This window comes from Macaca nemestrina, chromosome 17 (genome assembly GCF_043159975.1).
Source record: "Macaca nemestrina isolate mMacNem1 chromosome 17, mMacNem.hap1, whole genome shotgun sequence".
Taxonomy (NCBI): domain Eukaryota; kingdom Metazoa; phylum Chordata; class Mammalia; order Primates; family Cercopithecidae; genus Macaca; species Macaca nemestrina.
Genome location: NC_092141.1, coordinates 19,838,848 through 19,858,970, shown reverse-complemented (window position 1 = coordinate 19,858,970; position 20,123 = coordinate 19,838,848). Strand labels below are relative to the sequence as shown.

The following is a 20,123-nucleotide window of genomic DNA, read 5'->3' as shown; positions in this document are numbered from 1 at the left end:
TCTTGGCCTTCACTTTTTAGGACTGTCTTCAACATGTATAACTTACAGTTCATGTATTTTAGAAGTATACAAATAAAACTCCAAATGCTAGATTTTGGTGTGAAGAAGATTCACACTTGAGATTACTATAAATTATTTTAATGAAAATATTGTATTACATTTTCTGATTTTAAGAGCAATAAGTACTTTTTGTAAGAAGAGAGAAAAAAAAAAAACTAGACTCCTGATATAAAAGTCAGTATCCACCTGCAATCCCATCTCCCAGATATAAACACTATCAAGGTAACATGACCTTCTGTAAACTTTTTGTTGTAGCTCCAGCAGGAGCCTGTGGTATTGTTCTGGCACCTCCTGCAGGTATAGCTGCAAGTTCCAGGGCTGTCCTCTTCACTGTAGGGTCTCCTCCACACAGTGCAGTAGCCCCCACTTGTACCCACATGCTCCTTCGAGCAAGAACAACCTCAGGTAAGGAGCATTTATTGTATTACAGTCTTTGGCTAGTATTTGGAATGTAGTGTTTTGACAAATGACTTAGTGTTGTAACTTGGCCAAGTCACTTAATTCTCGGGGCTTCAGTTTCTTTACCAGTGAAATGGAGATTACTATTTTCTTTATCTTAATGGGTTTTAAGAAGTAAATGAGGCATTATTTGTGGGAAAAAAAAACTTTGTAAAGTGCTATATTATATATTAAAATACTATATGTTCTATATAATATATTACAAAGTGACATAGTATAAATATGACTTATTCATGAAGAAGCAAATCAAATATGGTTCTTCTCAGCTTATATATTAAAGGGTTACTTTAGTAGATCCAATAAATTATTTGAAAATTATAGGCTTTTTGTTTGTTTGTTTGTTTGTTTTAAAGAAACTTATTTTGGCCAGGTGCGGTGGCTCATGCCTGTAATCCCAGCACTTTAGGAGGCTGAGGCAGGCAGATCACTTGAGGCCAGGAGTTCGAGACCAGCCTGGCCAACATGGTGAAACCCTGTCTCTACTAAAAATATAAAAATTTAGCCAGATGTGGTGGCAGGTGCCTGTAATCCTAGCTACTCAGGAGGCTGAGGCAGGAGAATCACTTGAACCTGGAAAGTGGAGGTTGCAGTGAGCCGAGATCGCGCCATTGCACTCCAGCCTGGGTAACGAGCAAAACTCTGTCTCAAAAAAAAGAAAAAAGGAAAGAAACTTGTTTTATTTATTTTTTAAATTTTTTGTACTTTGGGTCTCAATCTTTGCACTTAATCCTATATACAGTTAGAAGGCTAATAGATTTGTTTTGTCATTTATAATCTGTAAATAGGTTAATACCAAAAATTAAGAAAGTATTTAGATTGGACTTGAAATCAATAATTCGACATCTTCTCTGTTGTACCATGAGTCAAGTTATCTTATTCTAAATAAGTTGCTAATCAAGATACCAGATTAATAAGCAAAGGACAGAAATAGATAATAAGAGAAAATAGACCTAAAATCGTATTTTTAAGACAGTTAAAAACCTTGAATAATAAGAAAATGCCATTTTAAGAAAGTAACATTTGTATCTGTTAACTCTAACTACATTTTAAAAAGTATAATATCCAAGACTGGGCATGGTGGTTCACGCCTGTAATCCCAGCAGTTTGGGAGGCCGAGGCGGGAGGATCACTTGAGGTCAGGAGTTCGAGGCCAGCCTGGGCAACATGGTAAAACCCCATCTCTACAAAAAAAATACAGAAATTAGCCAGACATGGTGGCATACGCCTATAGTCCCAGCTACTTGTGAGGCTGAGATGAAAGAATTACCTGAGCCCAGGAAATCAAGGCTGCAGTGAGCTGTGATCACGCCACTGCAATCCAGCCTGGGCAACAACAAGACCCTGTCTCAAAAAAAAAAAAAAAAAGTATCATGTCCAGTGTTATTGAGGTTTAAATAGGATCTATGTGCTTACTCAGGGCTGCGTTAAAGAGTAATATAGCAGTTCTTAGGAAGAGCTATAAAAATATGTATTGATCTTAGTTCTTAGGAAGAGCTGTAAAAATATGCTAATTCCATTCCTTCTTATACCACTTCAGAGTATTTATCACAAAGAAATTATTCAAAAGAAGGAACAACTGCATTTCATTACAGTGCTATTTGTAATATGAATAAAATCAGAAATAGTATAAATAACTCCAGATAAACATTATATATAAACTTAATGAATCACTATGCATCCATTGAGTTTTATAATTATGAGGCCCTGTGGAACAGCAAGGAGAAATGAATATGATCTAAATTTGTTTAAAACAGAGTATTGGCCGGGTGCGGTGGCTCAAGCCTGTAATCCCAGCACTTTGGGAGGCCGAGACGGGCGGATCACGAGGTCAGGAGATCGAGACCATCCTGGCGAACATGGTGAAACCCCGTCTCTACTAAAAAATGCAAAAAACTAGCTGGGCGCGGTGGCGGGCGCCTGTAGTCCCAGCTACTCGGGAAGGCTGAGGCAGGAGAATGGCGTAAACCCGGGAGGCGGAGCTTGCAGTGAGCTGAGATCCGGCCACTGCACTCCAGCCTGGGCGACAGAGCGAGACTCCGTCTCAAAAAAGAAACAAAAAAAAACCCAGAGTATTAAAAAAACCAGCTGTGATGATGTCTAATATAAAATATATAGACAAGGAATAACAATGAACATGGATAGGTAAAGACTATTAATATCCTCACATAGTACATAGGGGTCAGTGAGTTTCTTTTAACATTTCCTTTATCACCTCAGCAGGTTTATTCAGTACATAAGAGTAGGAGTGGGTGTGAAAGCCCTGACTCTGGACACTGCCATGTATCCTCTGTTTCCTTGTAGTGGGGCCTAGCAACTCGGGGGGCTCTCTGTGTGCCGTGAGTGGCCGCGTGTGTGTGGGGTCCCCGCCTGGCCCAGGCTTCGGCTCTTCCCCTCCAGGAGCAGAGGCAGCTCCCAGCCTGAGATACGTGCCTTACGGTGCTTCACCCCCCAGCCTGGAGGGGCTCATCACCTTTGAAGCCCCTGAACTGCCGGAGGAGACGCTGATGGAGGTAGAGAAGAGACTATAGTGGTGTGAATGTAATGTTGATTTGGTCTGAGAACATTCTAGTGATGACAAGAACAAAATACATTAAATAGTTACTAAATTATGTTCTCTTTAACGTGCCTTTTCTGTTTGAAAAGTATCGCTGATGTCGTTTTAGATTAATGTTGACAGTGACACTCATCCATAATAAGCTTTGGTTTATAGGAAGAAACGCATAGATTCTGTGTTTTTCTTTCTTTTTTTTTTTGAGATGGAGTCTCGCTGTGTTGCCCAGACTGGAGTGCAGTGGCGCGATCTTGGCTCACCACAACCTCCGCCTCCTGGGTTGAAGCAGTTCTCCTGCCTCAGTTCCCCGAGTAGCTGGGATTACAGGCATGTGCCACCATGCCCAGCTAATTTTTGTATTTTTAGCAGAGACAGGGTTTCACCATGTTGGCCAAGCTGGTCTTGAACTCCTGACCTCGTGGTCCACCCGCCTCTGCCTCCCAAAGTGCTGGGATTACAGGCATGAGCATTCTAGTACATTCCAGTACATGTTCCAGTATGTTGAAACATATAGTCCAATATGCTGTCACAGAACAGAAAGACTTAGAAGTCAATTGGCTTATTCTGTCACCAGGAAAATGATTCTCATCTTTCTTTAACCATAATAGAGTGGGAAACTTTTAGGCTTATTTGAGATTTCAGAATGCATTTATAACTAAAAACAAATCTCAAAACAACATTCTAGAATACCCATTTATTTATTTATTTGTTTGTTTATTTGAGACAGTCTCACTCTGTCACCCCAGGCTGGAGTGCAGTGGCGCGATCTCAGCTCACTCCAACCTCCACCTCCTGGGATCAAGCCAGTCTCCTGCCTCAGCTTCCTGAGTAGCTGCGACTACAGACACATGCCACCACAGCGGCTAATTTTTGTATTTTTAGTAGAGATGGGGTTTCGCCATGTTGGCCAGGCTGGTCTCAAACTCCTGACCTCAGGTGATCCACCTGCCTCAGCTTCACAAAGTGCTGGGATTACAGGCGTGAGCCACCATACCTGGCCTAGAATACCCATTTTTAAATGACAGCCCTCTGAATGTTGTTATGTCTACCCACACTCCCCTCTTTAACTAACTGAAAAGATCACAGAAATTTAGAGCTTTGGTATTAGTAATCACTGTTAACTGAAAAACCACCAGAAATTAAGTAAAGCAACTCTGAAATTATAAGAAGTCAACAGAATTCACTACAGTATCAAGAGGTGTAATTTAGCACCTATAGTATCCTTATAATCTTGGTGTCTAACTTGTCACGTTTTTGTCTCATGTATATTGGTTTAATCATTTCAGCTTTCTTTTCTTTTTCTGGTAAAAGCACAGCGACTCATCCTGAGAGTTTACTTATGTGGGTACTCTGATATATATACACAAACACATGCATATGCCTACATTTGATTTCATTTGTGTTCATTTTCTTACCAGCTTTCTGAAGTTTAAAAATTTCAATCTCCTTTTGTCATTCTGATACTCATAAGTATAGAAAATGTGATCAGTGGCCATGGTTTATGTACAGAAATGAGTATGTACCGATTTTTAATCTGAAATTTTCTAAGACAAATTGACTTTGCTGCAGCGGGAACACACGGACACCTTACGCCATCTGAATGTGATGCTGATGTTCACCGAATGTGTGCTGGACCTGACAGCCGTGAGGGGAGGAAACCCTGAGCTGTGCACATCTGCTGTGTCCTTGTACCAGATCCAGGAGAGTGTGGTGGTGGACCAGATCAGTCAGCTGAGCAAAGACTGGGGGTGGGTACCCCCCTGTCATTCATTTCCAGACTTTTCATGCTTTCTCTAAACTTGTGTCTAAGTCATAGGTATTGTCATCCACTGAAGATCGTATCTCACTGCTAAAAGCTAGGAGTCTCAATTATTTCATTGTACTAGATTTCACTATATGAGCCAAGACCTGGAGATTATACAACCTTAGTGTTGCCTTTCCTTGTAAATTATACTGTTGATAATTACATTAAAATTACATAAATTTTACTATTTATGTAAATAGATTGTATTTATTTTTATCTGAGTGTATCCGTTGTTTTCAAAGTACACACCTCTTTATGCCTTGTCCCTCTAGAGTTTACTTGTGCATTAAGAAATTAAGGAGGGCTGGTCGCAGTTACTCACGCCTATATGTAATTCCAGCACTTTGGGAGGATAGGGCAGAAGGATTGCGTGAGCCCATGGATTCAAGACCAGCCTGGGCAGTATGATAAATCCCTGTCTCTACAAAAAATACAAAAATTAGCCAGGCATGGTGGTGCGCCCCTGTGGTCCCAGATGTTAGTACACGGGAGGCTGAGGTGGGAGGATCCCTTGAGCCCAGGAAGTAGAGGATGCAGTAAGCCAAGATCAAGCCACTACACTTCGGCCTGGGGGACAGAGCAAGACTCTGTCAAAAAAAAAAAAAAAAAGGAAATCAAAGAGGATGCTATTCCTTTATAGAAAGGCAATGTTAATGTTGACCTGTTGTGTAGAGTGCCACATTAGATTAGTTCACTAGATAACCCTCTGCTACTGTCTTTTGGGTGCAGGCGGGTGGAGCAGCTGGTGTTGTACATGAAAGCAGCACAGCTGCTTGCGGCTTCTCTGCATCTTGCCAAAGCCCAGATCAAGTCCGGGAAACTGAGCCCATCCACAGCAGTGAAACAAGGTATGGGAGAAGGCAGCGTGTGACTCCAGGGGTCCTTAAGTTGCTCTTTCCCATCACACCGTGAGAGTGTCTGATGAGTACTCACTGTTATTTTTATTTTTCAATATTCTTAAAGAGAAAAGATGCTGGGTTATTAACTTTTTGCAGTTTAATTGATATAAATCAGAAGTGCATTATTCTCAATCTTTTCATATTGAAAGAGATAACATATGAAAGAATCCTATTTCTGGTCCTTTTTTTTGAATGATCACTAGTGACACCTTCCCTATATATCAGCAAGAAAGATACATATCACTGTGTCTTTATTTCTGGAGGAAAATTAAAATTAGTTCCCATCTCAATTTTTTTCAGTTGTCAAAAATCTGAACGAACGATATAAATTCTGCATCACCATGTGCAAGAAACTTACAGAAAAGCTGAATCGATTCTTCTCTGACAAACAGAGGTTTATTGATGAAATCAACAGTGTGACTGCAGAGAAACTCATCTATAATTGTGCTGTAGAAATGGTAACCCTTTCTAAGGTTTAATATTGTATAGTACTACTTATCTTTTAAGTGTCTTTTTAATTGAATATCTATTTGACAGCTATCATTTTAAAAGATAATGTCTCAATCCCAAGTATTGTGGATCGCCTTCTACTAAAGAAGTAATTGGATTTAAGCAACTCTTAATGTAATTTATTGAATGTATTTGATGTAATTACAAATCCACATTTGTAATTTACCACATTTGCTAAAAGTTTATTACAGCTCTTATTAAACATTGTTGGCATTAGGAATGATCTTTTTTTTTTTTTTTTTTTTTTTTTTGGAGATGAAGTCACTCTGTTACCCAGGCTGGAATACAGTGGCACAATCTCAGCTCACTGCAACCTCTGCTTCCCGGGTTCAAGTGATTCTCCTGTCTCAGCTTCCCGAGTAGCTGGGATTACAGGCACCTGCCACCATGCCCAGCTAATTTTTGTATTTTTAGTAGAGATGGGGTTTCGCCATGTTGGCCAGGGTGGTCTCGAACTCCTGGCCTCAGGGGATCCACCCTCCTCAGCCTCCCAAAGTACTGGGATTACAGGCATGAACCACTGTGCCCAGCCGATCTAATCTTTTTATAGTGTGCATCTAAAAGCATTAGCAGGATCTGTTCCTGCATTTTCTGTTGTTTAAGAAAGTTAGGCTTGAAAAAACTCTTAGAAAAAACACTGCTGGCCGGGCGCGGTGGCTCAAGCCTGTAATCCCAGCACTTTGGGAGGCCGAGACGGGCAGATCATGAGGTCAGGAGATCGAGACCATCCTGGCTAACACAGTGAAACCCCGTCTCTACTAAAAAAAATACAAAAAAAAACTAGCCGAGGTGGTGGGCGCCTGTAGTCCCAGCCACTCGGGAGGCTGAGGCAGGAGAATGGCGTGAACCCGGGAGGCGGAGCTTGCAGTGAGCTGAGATCCGGCCACTGCACTCCAGCCTGGGCAACAGAGCCAGACTCCGTCTCAAAAAAAAAAAAGAAAAAAGAAAAAACACTGCTTTATTAATCAATCCACACAAATTTATGTGCTCAGGTCCCACTTACTGATAATTATTGTAGTGTAGACACAAAGTAAAACCTCCTTTTCCAATTTTCTGGTTATAATATTGGAAATAATTTGTTTTCTGCCTCTCTTGGGGAAAAATTGCTCTGAAGTAGAAATAAAAATAGAGGCTGTTGAAAAAGTCGTTAAGTGGGGGAAAATTCATTTGTTAGCCAATCATATTTTTTTTTTTTTTTTTGAGATGGAATTTTGTTCTGTCATCCAGACTGAAGTGCAGCAGCATGATCTTGGCTCACTGCAACCTCTGCTTCCCAGGTTCAAGCGATTCTGCTGCCCCAGCTTCCCATGTAGCTGGGATTGTAGGCACCTGCCACCATGCCCATCTAATTTTTGTATTTTTAGTAGAGATGGGATTTTACCATGTTGGCCAGGCTGGTCTTGAACTCTTGACCTCAAATGATTCACCTCAAATGATTCACCCACCTTGACCTCCGAAAGTGTTGGGATTATAGGCATGAGCCACCACGCTGGGCGTGCTAATTGTATTTCTACACATTAACATAATAGATCCCCCTTTCCATTTTCCATTTGTCTACTTTGAACTGTGCTGTTATATTCCATGGCCTTATTTTGAAATTTATTAAAATAACCATAGGAAAATAACTTTGGAATATAAATTCTTGACAAAAATAGTGTATATCATATTGCTGTAAACTGTTGAGGTGAATAATACGCACTGCATCACTGTATGCTGAATTGAGACCTTATATGATAAATTATTTTTAGAATTTTGCACCAGAAAAATGTTCTCCATAAAGTATTATTATGCTGTTTTTCCTTCTCGGAATAAAGAGATCTATAACTTAATAAATTCCTCCTTTCCTCCTGGCTGCTTAGTGAGCTTAGAGGCATTAACACTTAAGTTATTTTTTTCTTTTTACTTGTCTTGGCTCTGATTTTCTGTATCCATTTTATTTGCTTGTTATTAGCTACTTGAAATTATTTTTTTGAAGGAGAGAGAATAGGTAGGTACAGTGGCAAGCACCTGTAGTACCAGCTACTCAGGAGGCTGAGACGAGAGGATTGCTTGAGCCCAGGAGTTCGAGATCAGTCTAGGCAACAGAGCAAGACCCCATCTGTATAAGAAGACATTAATATATTTTTAAAATTAAAAACAAAGATATAGCGTATTAACAAGTAAATTTGGATACTAGATTACTGAGAGTTTTGGTATTTAATGATGAAAGAGAAAATCAGAATGTCGATGGGGAAACCCCTGTGAATAATGCTACCATCCCCTCTTTCTGGAGAGCCCCTTCCCATATTTTCCTCACCTAATTCACTTCTGCTGTTGCTTTATGATTCAGCACAAACAGCACCTCCTGGAAGCTTCCCCTAATCATCTTCTTCCATAATATAGGTTAGAGGCATCCCCTTTGTATTCCGTACCATCCAGTGCTTCCTCCTGTAATACCATGTGTCCCTTGGAATTAGAATTGCATTTTTTGCAGGACTGTATCTCCCTCCAGACTGCGAGCTCTCCTTCGTTGTAGGCACAGTGCCTGGCACTTAGTAGGTGCTTAATAAGTATATTTGAATGAATGAATGACAACACCCAAAAATTATTTGGCTAGAAAAAGAAGCCAATAAAGCCAGTAAGTGACTGTTAGCATCATTTAATTGTATGATTGAAACAGAATCTACTTTAATGAAATTTCAGGTTACCCTTGTGTGGAAGTGTGTGTTTAAAATCAATTTATGGTGAAGTCATAAAAGAGCCAGTTTAGAAGGGTTCTAGTAAGAAATCTATGAGGCATACCTCTGAATACCAGAAGGCTGTGTTTGAAAGCAGAATGACTTTTTATGAAGTTGCTCTTATGTATTGCTCATCCCAAAGAATCTTTGAATTTTATGCAGTTTTGTAGATTATATCACTTTACCAAAATGTGTTAATTTTAGGTGGATTCCATTTAAAGCTTCATTGCCCAAATGCATTTGTATTTTCTTGGAAAAATTGAGAGAATTGTGTTTTTGTTGACTGGTTCCAGGTTCAGTCTGCAGCCCTTGATGAGATGTTTCAGCAGACCGAAGATATTGTTTATCGCTATCATAAGGCAGCCCTTCTTTTGGAAGGCCTAACTAAGATTCTACAGGACCCTGCAGATATTGAAAATGTACATAAATGTAAGTTGACTTGCAAAGTAGTGTATTTACTGACTTCATTTTAATTGTCTACCACAGGCATAGTACAAAGAGCTTGGAGTTTGGAATCCTGCCTGGGTTTGAATCGTGTCTTTCCAGCCTTGAGCAAATCACTGAGCCTTTGCGCGGCCTCAGCTTCTTTTTCATAAAATGGGAGTAGGGCCAGGCACAGTGGCTCACACCTGTAATCCCAGCACTTTGGGAGGCCAAGGTGGGCGGATCACTTGAGTTCAGGAGTTTGAGACCAGCTTAGCCAACGTGGCGAAACCCCGTCTCTACTAAAAATACAAAAATTAGCTGGGCATCATGGCCCATACCTGTAAGCCCCACTACTTGAGAGGCTGAGGCAGGAGAATCACTTGAACCCAGGAGGCAGAGGTTGCAGTGAGCTGAGATCGCGCTTCTGCACTCCAGCCTGGGTGACAGAGCAAGACTGCATCCTAGGTAGGTAGGTAGGTAGGTAGATACATAGATACATATATAGATATATAGATAAATAAATACATAGCTAGATAGATACATAGATAGATACAGCAGTACCTGCCTTGCAGGGTTGTTGTGAGGATTATAGGTGATGCATGAAAAGCACTGATGACTGTGTAATTCATCTTTAGATTTCTACACTGTGTTACTTTGTTGGCAAGTGTTCGTATATGTAGGAGGACTTTATTTTTATTATTAAATGCAACTATTTTAAGCCTCATGGGCTTAGTGACTGAAGAGTCCTGTGAAACTTCTGTGTACTGCAGACTTGGTATAGTTAGCAGAGTGGAGATTGATGGGATACCAGGATGTTATTACTTATGACACACAAGCCCAGTAATCTGGTTTTTTAGGCAGAGGTGGTGGACTGTTTGGAGTGTATGTGGTCACACTACATTTTGAGTAGCCACAAGAGGATGGCAGTTCTAAGACTATTTGCAGTTTTGAGCAAGCTAGTTATGTAGCAAGCTAGCCGACGTGCTTACCTAAATTTTACCACTTTGCAGCACTAAGCTAGAAGTCGTATCTAAACTATTACCAAGCAGAAATAAGAAAACATGTTCAGAACTGTTAACTTTGGGGCAAAGATAGAATAGAGATGACAATATAATTAGTGATTTTTGTCATTAGTTCTTCATTTTTGTTATTTTATTTCTAGATAAATGTAGTATTGAGAGAAGACTGTCGGCGCTCTGCCATAGCACCGCAACCGTGTGAGCAGCAGGCTCATCCCATGGACCGGTGGTGGGAACCTGAGGTGATGCCTTTGGGATTACAGCTTGAGTTCTGTCACCCCATCCCCAGGAAACTGTAGCTTCTTAACTGGTGACTACCAAAGAACAAGCAGTGATTTCAAAAGGGAAAAACAATCCAAAAACTACATATTTGTAGGAAATCTGCCTTATTGGAGAAAGTCACCCTTTCCCTTTTTCTTTGTAGAAGCAGGAGCAAGAGTGTTTGGCTCCCAGTTTGGACTTGGTGAATAAATGTACCTTAGAACTAGGATAACCGGTACAGTTATTCTTAAAGATAATTAAAAATGTAACAAAGTGAGTGCTCATCACTCGGTTCATCAGAGCAGTGTGTGAAATTCCATGTGTTTGCTGAGGTATAAAGGTAAAAGTATTCACCCCTCATCCAGGCAGTTTGATATTTGGAGTAAGTTTGTTTAAATCTGAGCATGTATATTTAAACAGCTCAGGAAGAAATAGCTTAAGAAGAAGTGAAACATGGATCTTGGAAGAAATTTTGAAATCTTCAATTTGATCCTAATATGGACACATGTTAATCTTCCAAAATCTTTCATATTGCACTAATTTATTAAAACAACTGTGTATTGGATTTTGTAATTTAACCGAGGCACAATGGACTTGTTTAAAATATTTTACTTGATTGTATACATATACCCTTCCCAGAATTCACATGTAATCTCCAGTGAACTTTTAAGTGGTTAAAACTTGTATTCATGTGAACCTTTGCAATTTTTTTTTTTCTTCATCTACACCTACAGATTTTCTCAGTAATGTTTTTGTTAGCTTTTGGTTCCATTTTTTATTGTGCATGCAAAATGTACATTGATGCCTGTGACCTTAGGTTTACTAAAGGCTAGGTTTATTTGGGCAGTATTAGGAAAAAAAATCATGGATCAAGAGATACTCTTGAGAATTTGAATAGGGCCAAAACAAAGTTGGTGACCTAAAGGCTTGTTAGTGATGTGGAGTTCCTACATGAAGTGAGTGGAAAATGAAGTTTGTTTTCTCTTAGGAAAATGGGCAGCTCTTTTCTGCCTAATGTGTATTTTTCATGTTAATCCTGACAGTTCACCAAATAGCTAGTCATGGAGAATGCAGGCAGTTAACTTAATATCCCTCCAGGAATGGTTCCTACATTGTATATTATTTGGTTTCTTTTACTTACCTGCTTGAATACTTGAATAAACCATTCACCAATTTTAATCCTTTTATTTTAATCCTTTTACATAAAATAATCTGAACTCTTTGACAAATTGCACAGAGCTCTTTGGCATTAATCTCATTTTAATGTACTGATAAAAACAAACATGGGTTTTCCTTTACTTTGACAAAGTAATGTAATTTTTACCTTATTTATCTGTATGAAATTCCAGGAGTTAATTTGAACATTTATTTATATGACGTTTGTATTTTTAGGTCTTTAATACAGTGTTTCTACCTCTCATTTGTAACTGCATGCATTATTCTTGAAACTAGGTAAAACTCACTGAATTGTTGTGTAATAGCCTTTTTATTACTGCCTGTACAAATGTATATTAAGGTAAAATAAAACTGACAAAATGTTTCTAGGGTGTAGCTGGGTACATATTAAGTGACTTGTTGAGCCAGGTACTTCATCAGTGAGTTTAGAGACTTGGCCATGAATATCCTTTGTCCTGCCCCAGGATTTAGTTCTCAGCTGCTGTCATGCAGGCTTCCAGGAACATAGACTGTTTTACCTTCCCAGCCCTATTTGTTATTAGTGATATTGTGTATAATGTTTTTTATTCACAGTGAAATTTCATTCATATTCTTTCAGTTATCACCTGTGTTATCTCAGTTGTAGGTTTATTCTATCCTCTCCTCTTCCTCTCCCATTTCTTTTTTAACACAGGATGAAACAGGTTCAGAGAGGGGACGTGATTGGCCTAAAGTCAGGAACTAGGCAAGCTGTCAAGCCATGCTTTGTGACTTTCAAGTTAATTCTTCTTGTTCTTGTATAATAAAGTTCTTGGGGTAGATGGTGTGTGTGAAACAGTGAAGTCTCAACAGCAGAAAAGAACAAACTGTAAATTCATGAATAATGGTTCTGGTTATACTTCCATTATCAAGGCTAATTGTTTTAAGAGATACTGCCTTGAGTATAGCAATAATAAACAAATGCTTTATGTTTCCCTGAGTATTTTTTAATTTCATATCGTGTTTCATAAAGTGGAAATGTACCAGTTCATACATACATTCATGGGTTGACACCTGTATTCAAACGATAACCTGGAAAATTGCTGACCAGCTATTACTCCTGTAAGGATTTGCTTAACTGTACCCTCCACTGGACTTGGAGGCCTGTGCTCTAGATAGTTGGTTTCCCATAGTCCCTGTCCCCTCCTTCCACTGAGAGAAGCAACCAGAGCACAGTTGTTTTCCCTCGCTGGAGTGGTGAATAGGAGCCGGGAGGAGGGGACTGTTAGGATCGAGCTGCCTCAGTCTCCACAGTAATAAGGAGGAAATTGAGTTGGACACAGTGGACATGAGGCCTCGAGTGGGTACCCCAAACCCATGCATCTCAGAGTGTCTGAGTCCCCACGCCCCCTTCTGCATGCCGGGAGTGCTGTGTGCAGCCATCCTGTGACTGCTTCAGTTCAGAGAAGGATAGTATCCATCCCTCCCTCCAGCTTGCCTCTCTGCTGAGGCTCTCTCCTCTCCACTCAGCCAGCTATTTGCAACAGCTTCTCTCCTGGCACTTGTCTGGGAATATCAAGTTAAAAATTGTAACACCCAATTTTGATAATTTTAGTTGAGAGAAACAACTTCCAGTGAAGACTGATAAGTAACTTATTGTCCATAGTCCCATGTTCCTTTGTCCCCACAATAGGAATTACCAGGGCAGCAGTTCTCCCCTCACTAGAGTCCCGTCTAGGAGCTTGAGAGGAGGGGATTTTTAGGGCTGGACTGCCTCGGTCTGCACAGTAATAAGGAGAAGTTGAGTTGGACATAGTGGATATGAGGACCTGGACTTGGATATCTGAAGAATCCTTATTATTTGTTTGTTTGTTTGTATTGCCCAGGCTGGAGTGCAATGGCGCGATCTTGGCTCACTGCAACCTCTGCCTCCTGGGTTCCAGTGATTCTCCTGCCTCAGCCTCCCAAGTAGCTGGGATTACAGGCATGTGCCACCATGCCCAGCTAATTTTTGTATTTCTGGTAGAGATGGGGTTTCACCGTATTAGGCTGGTCTTAAACACCCGCCTCGGCCTCCCAAAGTGCTGGGATTACAGGCGTGAACCCCCGTGCCTGGCCAAAATCCTTAATATTGATATTAGTGGTTAGTACATGTTTTGGAGGAGGACTTCACACATTTTAACTATGCTCCCTCGTGTTTTCTGTAGGCAGTCTTAAATTCTTTCTGGAATAAAGCAAGGTTGATCAGTGTTTCTCAAGGAGGGTTACTTGGCAGGGAGTAGCTACTGCTCAGAGAACTTGGTATTAAGTGCATTCTGGAAGCATCTGTGCCTGTTTCTAGACACCTCGGACCACTTTCTTCTGAGTTCTGGACCCTTGAATCTGCAGCCAAGCAAGCTCTTGGGTCCCTCCCAAGTCTCATGTTTAGCAGAGCCCTGTGAGAATAATTGTATTGGGGGAGGAGTCAAGGTGATACTTCCCTCACCTGCATCAGAGGAAACCACATCAGAAACAATCCACCTAGAAAAACACTGCATACGGGAAAACTGACAACTTGCCCTGAGAAATCACAGCCTTGGTGCAAGAGGTGAAGCCGAACTGGTAAAAGATCAAAGTGGGCGGCCGGGCGCGGTGGCTCAAGCCTGTAATCCCAGCACTTTGGGAGGCCGAGACGGGCGGATCACGAGGTCAGAAGATCGAGACCATCCTGGTTAACACGGTGAAACCTCGTCTCTACTAAAAAAAATACAAAAAACTAGCCGGGCGAGGTGGCGGGCGCCTGTAGTCCCAGCTACTCGGGAGGCTGAGGCAGGAGAATGGCGTAAACCTGGGAGGCGGAGCTTGCAGTGAGCTGAGATCCGGCCACTGCACTCCAGCCTGGGCGACAGAGCAAGGTTCCGTCTCAAAAAAAAAAAAGATCAAAGTGAACTCAGAGATCAAACTGTACTAGGGAAAGGAGCAGAGGCTGAGATCCTGCTGCCAGCCAGTGTGACCTCTCACAGAGTAGCCCAGCAGAGGCTGTGTAGAGATGGCCACAGAGCCAGGACCCAGCCCTGTGGAGCCCCTGGGCACATGTGGTCCCAAGTGAAGCCGTGCCTGTTGCTCTGAACAGGTGGAATCAATCTGTAGGTTTTTCCTCTTTTCACAGAGTGTGCCTCTCCTTAGGTCTGCACTCCCTCTCTGTGCAGGGCGGACCACCCTGGGCTCTGCAGCATGACCTCCTGTCCCAAGACAGTCGTGCTCTTGGACAGTTAGCTTCTATCACTAGGAAGTGCCGATATGAGCTCTTGTTTATTGGAAACTGTGTTCTATACCTGCTTTGGGGTTTCTGCAACTGAATTTGGCAGGTAGCTTAGTGGTCCACTTGGTCTCAAACTCCAGCTCCACCATGTGCAATTGTGTGTTCTTTGGCAAAGTTCCTCTCCTCCCCCGAATCTGTCAGTGGGGGAAGAGTGCATGTCTCACAGAATTGAAGTGAGAAATAATATGAAATTCTTTGCCCAGCCCCTGGCACATGGAAGGGCTCAGCAATACTGTATCCGTTGTACTGGTCATCAGTCTGTGGCTCTTCACTGTTCTTGTTTTGTTTTGGGAGAGGGTGGAGAGCAATTTGTTCTGTGTGTGTGTGGGGCAATGCCTGTCTTCAGGGCTCTCTCGAACCATGTGCGTTCTGGCTGGAGCTTCTGAAAGGACACAGTTCTTGCATAGAAGTTCCTTTCTCCAGCTTACCCACCAGGCACTCTAACTTCAGACATCTATGTTGCCCTTTTAAGTCAATTTGGCTGTTTAAGTGGAATGTTTGTGTCAGTCTGATAGTTGTTAATTCATTTGATCCTCATACCAACCCTTACTTGCCTCCTTTTACAGGTGGAAAAATCAAATTTGGAAAGTAATTTCCCCCAAGGAAAAACCCCACAGCTGAATAGTGGGGGGAGCAGGAGGCCACACTGGGCGCAGGAGTACCCACCTCCCTACAGGAGCCCCACACTGTCTCACCCTTAGAAAACCCAAATGCACACTCCTTGTCTTTCTAATGCATTCTTTCTGATGTGCAGGAAGAGGGGAAAGAAGGAAGAGCTTTTCCATTTGGTGCTCCAATGTCTCCTGCTGGACCCATCTTCTGCCTAGTGGAAGGGAGCAAAATTTCAAGAAACAGGTGAGGTTGAACAGCTTGGTGCAACCCCATGGGGCCTGGAGTTGGAGCTCAACAGCAATGGATTTCAGAGACCACCCTGAAACTCCCAGTAAAAAAGACTTCGGAGACATGTTAATAAACTCAAGCATTCGATCAACCCACTTTTAAGTTTTCCTGTTTGCTTGCTTGTTTTTGCATATGGCAGTGAGATTGAGCAGCAGGGAATTGTTTCAGTGGGAAGTGGGAGGACCCTCAATTCTAGGTGTGCCCAGAGGACCTTCCCCCACCACAGGCCCTGCCAGCCTCCTGGGACCAGTTCCTTCACTGATGGCAGTAGACATAGCCCATTTCTCCTTTCTCCAGGAACGCTCTTTAGAGGCTGCCCCACCAAGGCTACGTGCACTCCCATTCTTACCTCGGCCTGCCCAGCCTAGCGTTCAGTGCCGGTACCCTTTGGCTTATGCAGGAGGAGGACAGCGTGTAGAACCCTGTTTGCAGCCACCAAGTCCACCCAGTTGCTGCCTTCTCCTACCTTCTGTCCTATTGTTCCCGTCTCAGCCCACATGAGGGCCCTTGTTTACGTTGGCACTCCCACCCGCTACTACAGGGAGAGGCTGGGGAAGAAGATAGTGGCCTGAGTCTGGCCGGATCTCTGGAAGGCCTCTCCCAAGTCTCACGGACAATAAAGTGACTTCCTGTCTAGCACATGGTTTCCCTTCAGAAGCAGTGATGGGAAACCTACAGCCAGGGCTTCTGAGGGGCCCTGGCTAGAGGCTATTGCTCTGCTCCCTCTGGAAAATTTCAGTGAAGATGAAGGTGAGTTGATACATTTTGGAGCTAAACCAAAGATGGCTGATTTAGGTAGGAATTCTCATAAGGAGCAGAAAGAGTGCAGGCTTTGATATGGAATGCCTTGTGATTGGAAAATGGATTTAGTAGAAACCCAGAATATTCTGAGCATGAACAGTTTTTTCATAAATCCCTTTTACATTCTGAGAAAGAAAACAGCACCCCCATACACCTGTCTCTTGGAGAGAACTTTTCTACAATATGATGAAAATATGCACAAAAGATTTGAATATATTTTAAGTGTTTATAAGATGATCAAGATATATCTGTGGGTGTCCAATGGAATTAAGTTTTCCTTCCCTATCTGTAGTGTCTGATGGACCTGGAAAATGGGAATTATTTTAGAGACTTTTGTTTGTTTGTTTGAAGCGGATTCTTGTTCAGTCACCCAGGCTGGAGTGCAGTGGTGCGATCTCAGTTCACTGCGACCTCTGCCTCCCAGGTTCAAGTGATTCTCCTGCCTCAGCCTCCCACGTAGCTGGGATAACAGGCACCCGCCACTACGCCTGGCTAATTTTTTTGTATTTTTAGTAGGGACAGGGTTTCAGCATGTTGGCCAGGCTGGTCTCAAACTTCTGACATTAGGTGATCCACTGCCTTGGCCTCCCAAAGTGCTGGGATTATAAGAGACATTTAATTTTATATTCCATAATGCTAATATTTTTAACCATGAGCTTACATAATAAATTTTTTTTTTTTTTTTTTTTTAAAGACAGAGTCTCGCTCTGTTACCCAGGCTGGAGTGCAATGGCGTGATCTCGGCTCACTGCAACCTCTGCTTCCTGGGTTCAAGCTATTCTCCCATCTAAGCCTCCCAAATAACTGGGATTACAAGTGTGTGCCACCACACCTGGCTAATTTTTTTGTGTGTGTATGTGTATTTTTGAGACAGTCTCGCTTTGTCGCCTAGGCTGGAGTGCAGTGGCGTGATCTCGGCTCACTGCAACCTCCGCCTCCCGGGTTCAAATGATTCTCCTACCTCAGCCTCCTGAGTAGCTGGGATTACAGGTGCCTGCCACCACGCCCAGCTAATTTTTGTATTTTTAGTAGAGACAGGGTTTCACCATGCTGGCCAGGCTGGTCTCGAACTCCTGACTTCAGGTGATCCACTCACCTCGGCCTCCCAAAGTGCTAGGATTATAGGCGTGAGCCACTGTGCCCAGCCTAATTATTTAATTTTTAGAAACAAGGTTTTTTAAGTATAGGAAAACTAAAAGACTAGGAAAGATTTGCAGTAAATTCAACAGATGAAGGGAGGTTAAAGTGGGAGAAAATGTTAGGAGAAAATCCAGAAATTCCCTTTGTTCCTGACAGCCTCATGTCACCAATGGTGAGCAGCAGAGGGGCCTGAAAGGGTAGTGGGTTTGAGAGGCCCTGGTGTCCTGTGGGGCCCTGCCACATGCTCTGGTTGCCTCCTGTGTGTGCTGACACTGACCTGGGTGAGACGCCTCACTCCCTGGGCTTCCCTGTCCTTGTCAGTAAAGCAGAGAGAGAAACACAACCTGCCTCTCAGGTTTCCTGTGAGAGTCAAATGAGCTGCCATGGCAGCCCCTGGCTGAGGCTGGCATGGCCAGCAGCAGGAGGAGCAGAGCGAGGCTGAAAGGACACGGGAGGCCTCAGGACCCACTCTGTTGGTTCTCCTTGTTGGCAGTCACATGCTGCTTCCTCTTTGTCACATCTGTATTGTGGAGCCATAAACCCTCCTTTCCATGGGACATGTGCTAAAATAACATTTCTTAGAAAAGTTGATCTCGGCCGGGCGCGGTGGCTCAAGCCTGTAATCCCAGCACTTTGGGAGGCCGAGACGGGCGGATCACAAGGTCAGGAGATCGAGACCATCCTGGCTAACACGGTGAAACCCCGTCTCTACTAAAAAATACAAAAAACTAGCCGGGCGAGGTGGCAGGCGCCTGTGGTCCCAGCTACTCCGGAGGCTGAGGCAGGAGAATGGCGTAAACCCGGGAGGCGGAGCTTGCAGTGAGCTGAGATCCGGCCACTGCACTCCAGCCTGGGCGACAGAGCCAGACTCAGTCTCAAAAAAAAAAAAAAAAAAAAAAAAAAAAGAAAAGTTGATCTCAATAATATACCATTAGTAACAAAGGAGCCAGCAGTGTGACAAATGTTCATTCAAAACGGACATGAAAACTGAGGTCTGTTTTGGAAACAGGATGCTTATTACGTAAGTAATTTGTAAAAATAAGTTGCTTATTGGTAAAGGTCACAATTTCCTTTTACTTCTGTGGTCATAGAGACATTATAAGCGTTGTTACAGAGGAAGTCTGGGGCAGGATGGTCCAAGATACCAGGTGTGTAGACCACGGGTTGGCAAGCTTTTCCTGTACAGAAAAATGCAAATATTTTAGGTTTTGAAGACCGTATGGTCTCTGTCACAACTGCAGGAGTCCCACCGTATTCATGAGGTTATGCTCCAAGACCCCCCAGTGGACATCTGAAACCTTGGAAAGTGCCAAACCATGTATGTATGCTGTTTTTCCCTATACAATCACATAGTATAGGGTGGATCACATCTGCGGCATGAACACGCCAGACAAAAGGAATGATTTGTGTCCCAAGTGGGATGGCAGGAGACTACATCACACTGCTCAGAATGGTGTGTAACTTAAAACTTAGGAATTGTTTATTTCTGGAATTTTCCATTGTTTTTCTTTTCTTTCCCCTCCCCTCCCCTCCCCTCCTCTTTCTTTCTTTCTCTCTACAGTCCCTGTCGCTGGAGTACAGTGGCGTGATCTTGACTCACTGCAACCTCCGCCTCCCGAGTTCAAGCAATTCTTCTGCCTCAGCCTCCCCATTAGCTGGAATTACAGGCCTTGTGCCACCACGCCCAGCTAATTGTTGCATTTTTATTAGAGACGGAGTTTCGCCATGTTGGCCAGGCTAGTCTTGAACTCCTGACCTCCGGTGAGCCGCCCGTCTCCGCCTCCTGAAGTGCTGGGATTACCGGCGTGATCTGTTTAAAGCATCCAGCCTTAAACAGAATTTAATGAACTGTTAGTTTACAGCATGCAAATTTTTCTCCATTGGTAGTTTTGGAACATATTTTTCTGCTTCTTTGAGAAATGGGGTGTTCTACTTTTAATCTTCCTGTGTGTTGTTTGGACAAGTTACCTTCCCATCCTGAGCCTCAATTTTTCCATCCATTAGAAAAGATAAGAGGACTACTACCTTCTAATCCTGCTTGTGTGGGGAAAATGCTCTTTGCACAGTGCCTGGCATTTAGCAAGTGCTCAATAAATGATGGCAGTAAGCAAAGTGAGGCTCTCCCTGCCGTGCTGGGATTT

The 20,123-nt window shown here is 42.6% G+C and overlaps 1 protein-coding gene across 4 annotated transcripts in view; it reads left to right on the top strand.

The window, feature by feature from the left end:
• LOC105493332 (unc-51 like autophagy activating kinase 2) overlaps positions 1 to 16,132 on the top strand; it is a 105,756-nt gene extending 89,624 nt beyond the window's left edge. Inside the window, exons 21-28 of one of the 4 annotated variants that reach the window (XM_071082504.1) lie at positions 316 to 465; positions 2,821 to 3,029; positions 4,640 to 4,818; positions 5,604 to 5,722; positions 6,074 to 6,231; positions 9,294 to 9,429; positions 10,589 to 10,687; positions 15,896 to 16,132. In XM_071082504.1, coding sequence (XP_070938605.1) covers positions 316 to 465; positions 2,821 to 3,029; positions 4,640 to 4,818; positions 5,604 to 5,722; positions 6,074 to 6,231; positions 9,294 to 9,429; positions 10,589 to 10,647 — 1,010 coding nt within the window. In that variant the 3' untranslated portion in view covers positions 10,648 to 10,687; positions 15,896 to 16,132. Of the gene's footprint in view, positions 1 to 315; positions 466 to 2,820; positions 3,030 to 4,639; positions 4,819 to 5,603; positions 5,723 to 6,073; positions 6,232 to 9,293; positions 9,430 to 10,588; positions 12,836 to 15,895 lie in introns of those variants that run through there. The other 3 variants (XM_071082506.1, XM_071082507.1, XM_071082505.1) reach the window with 3 other exon arrangements.
• The last annotated feature ends 3,991 nt before the right edge of the window (positions 16,133 to 20,123 follow it).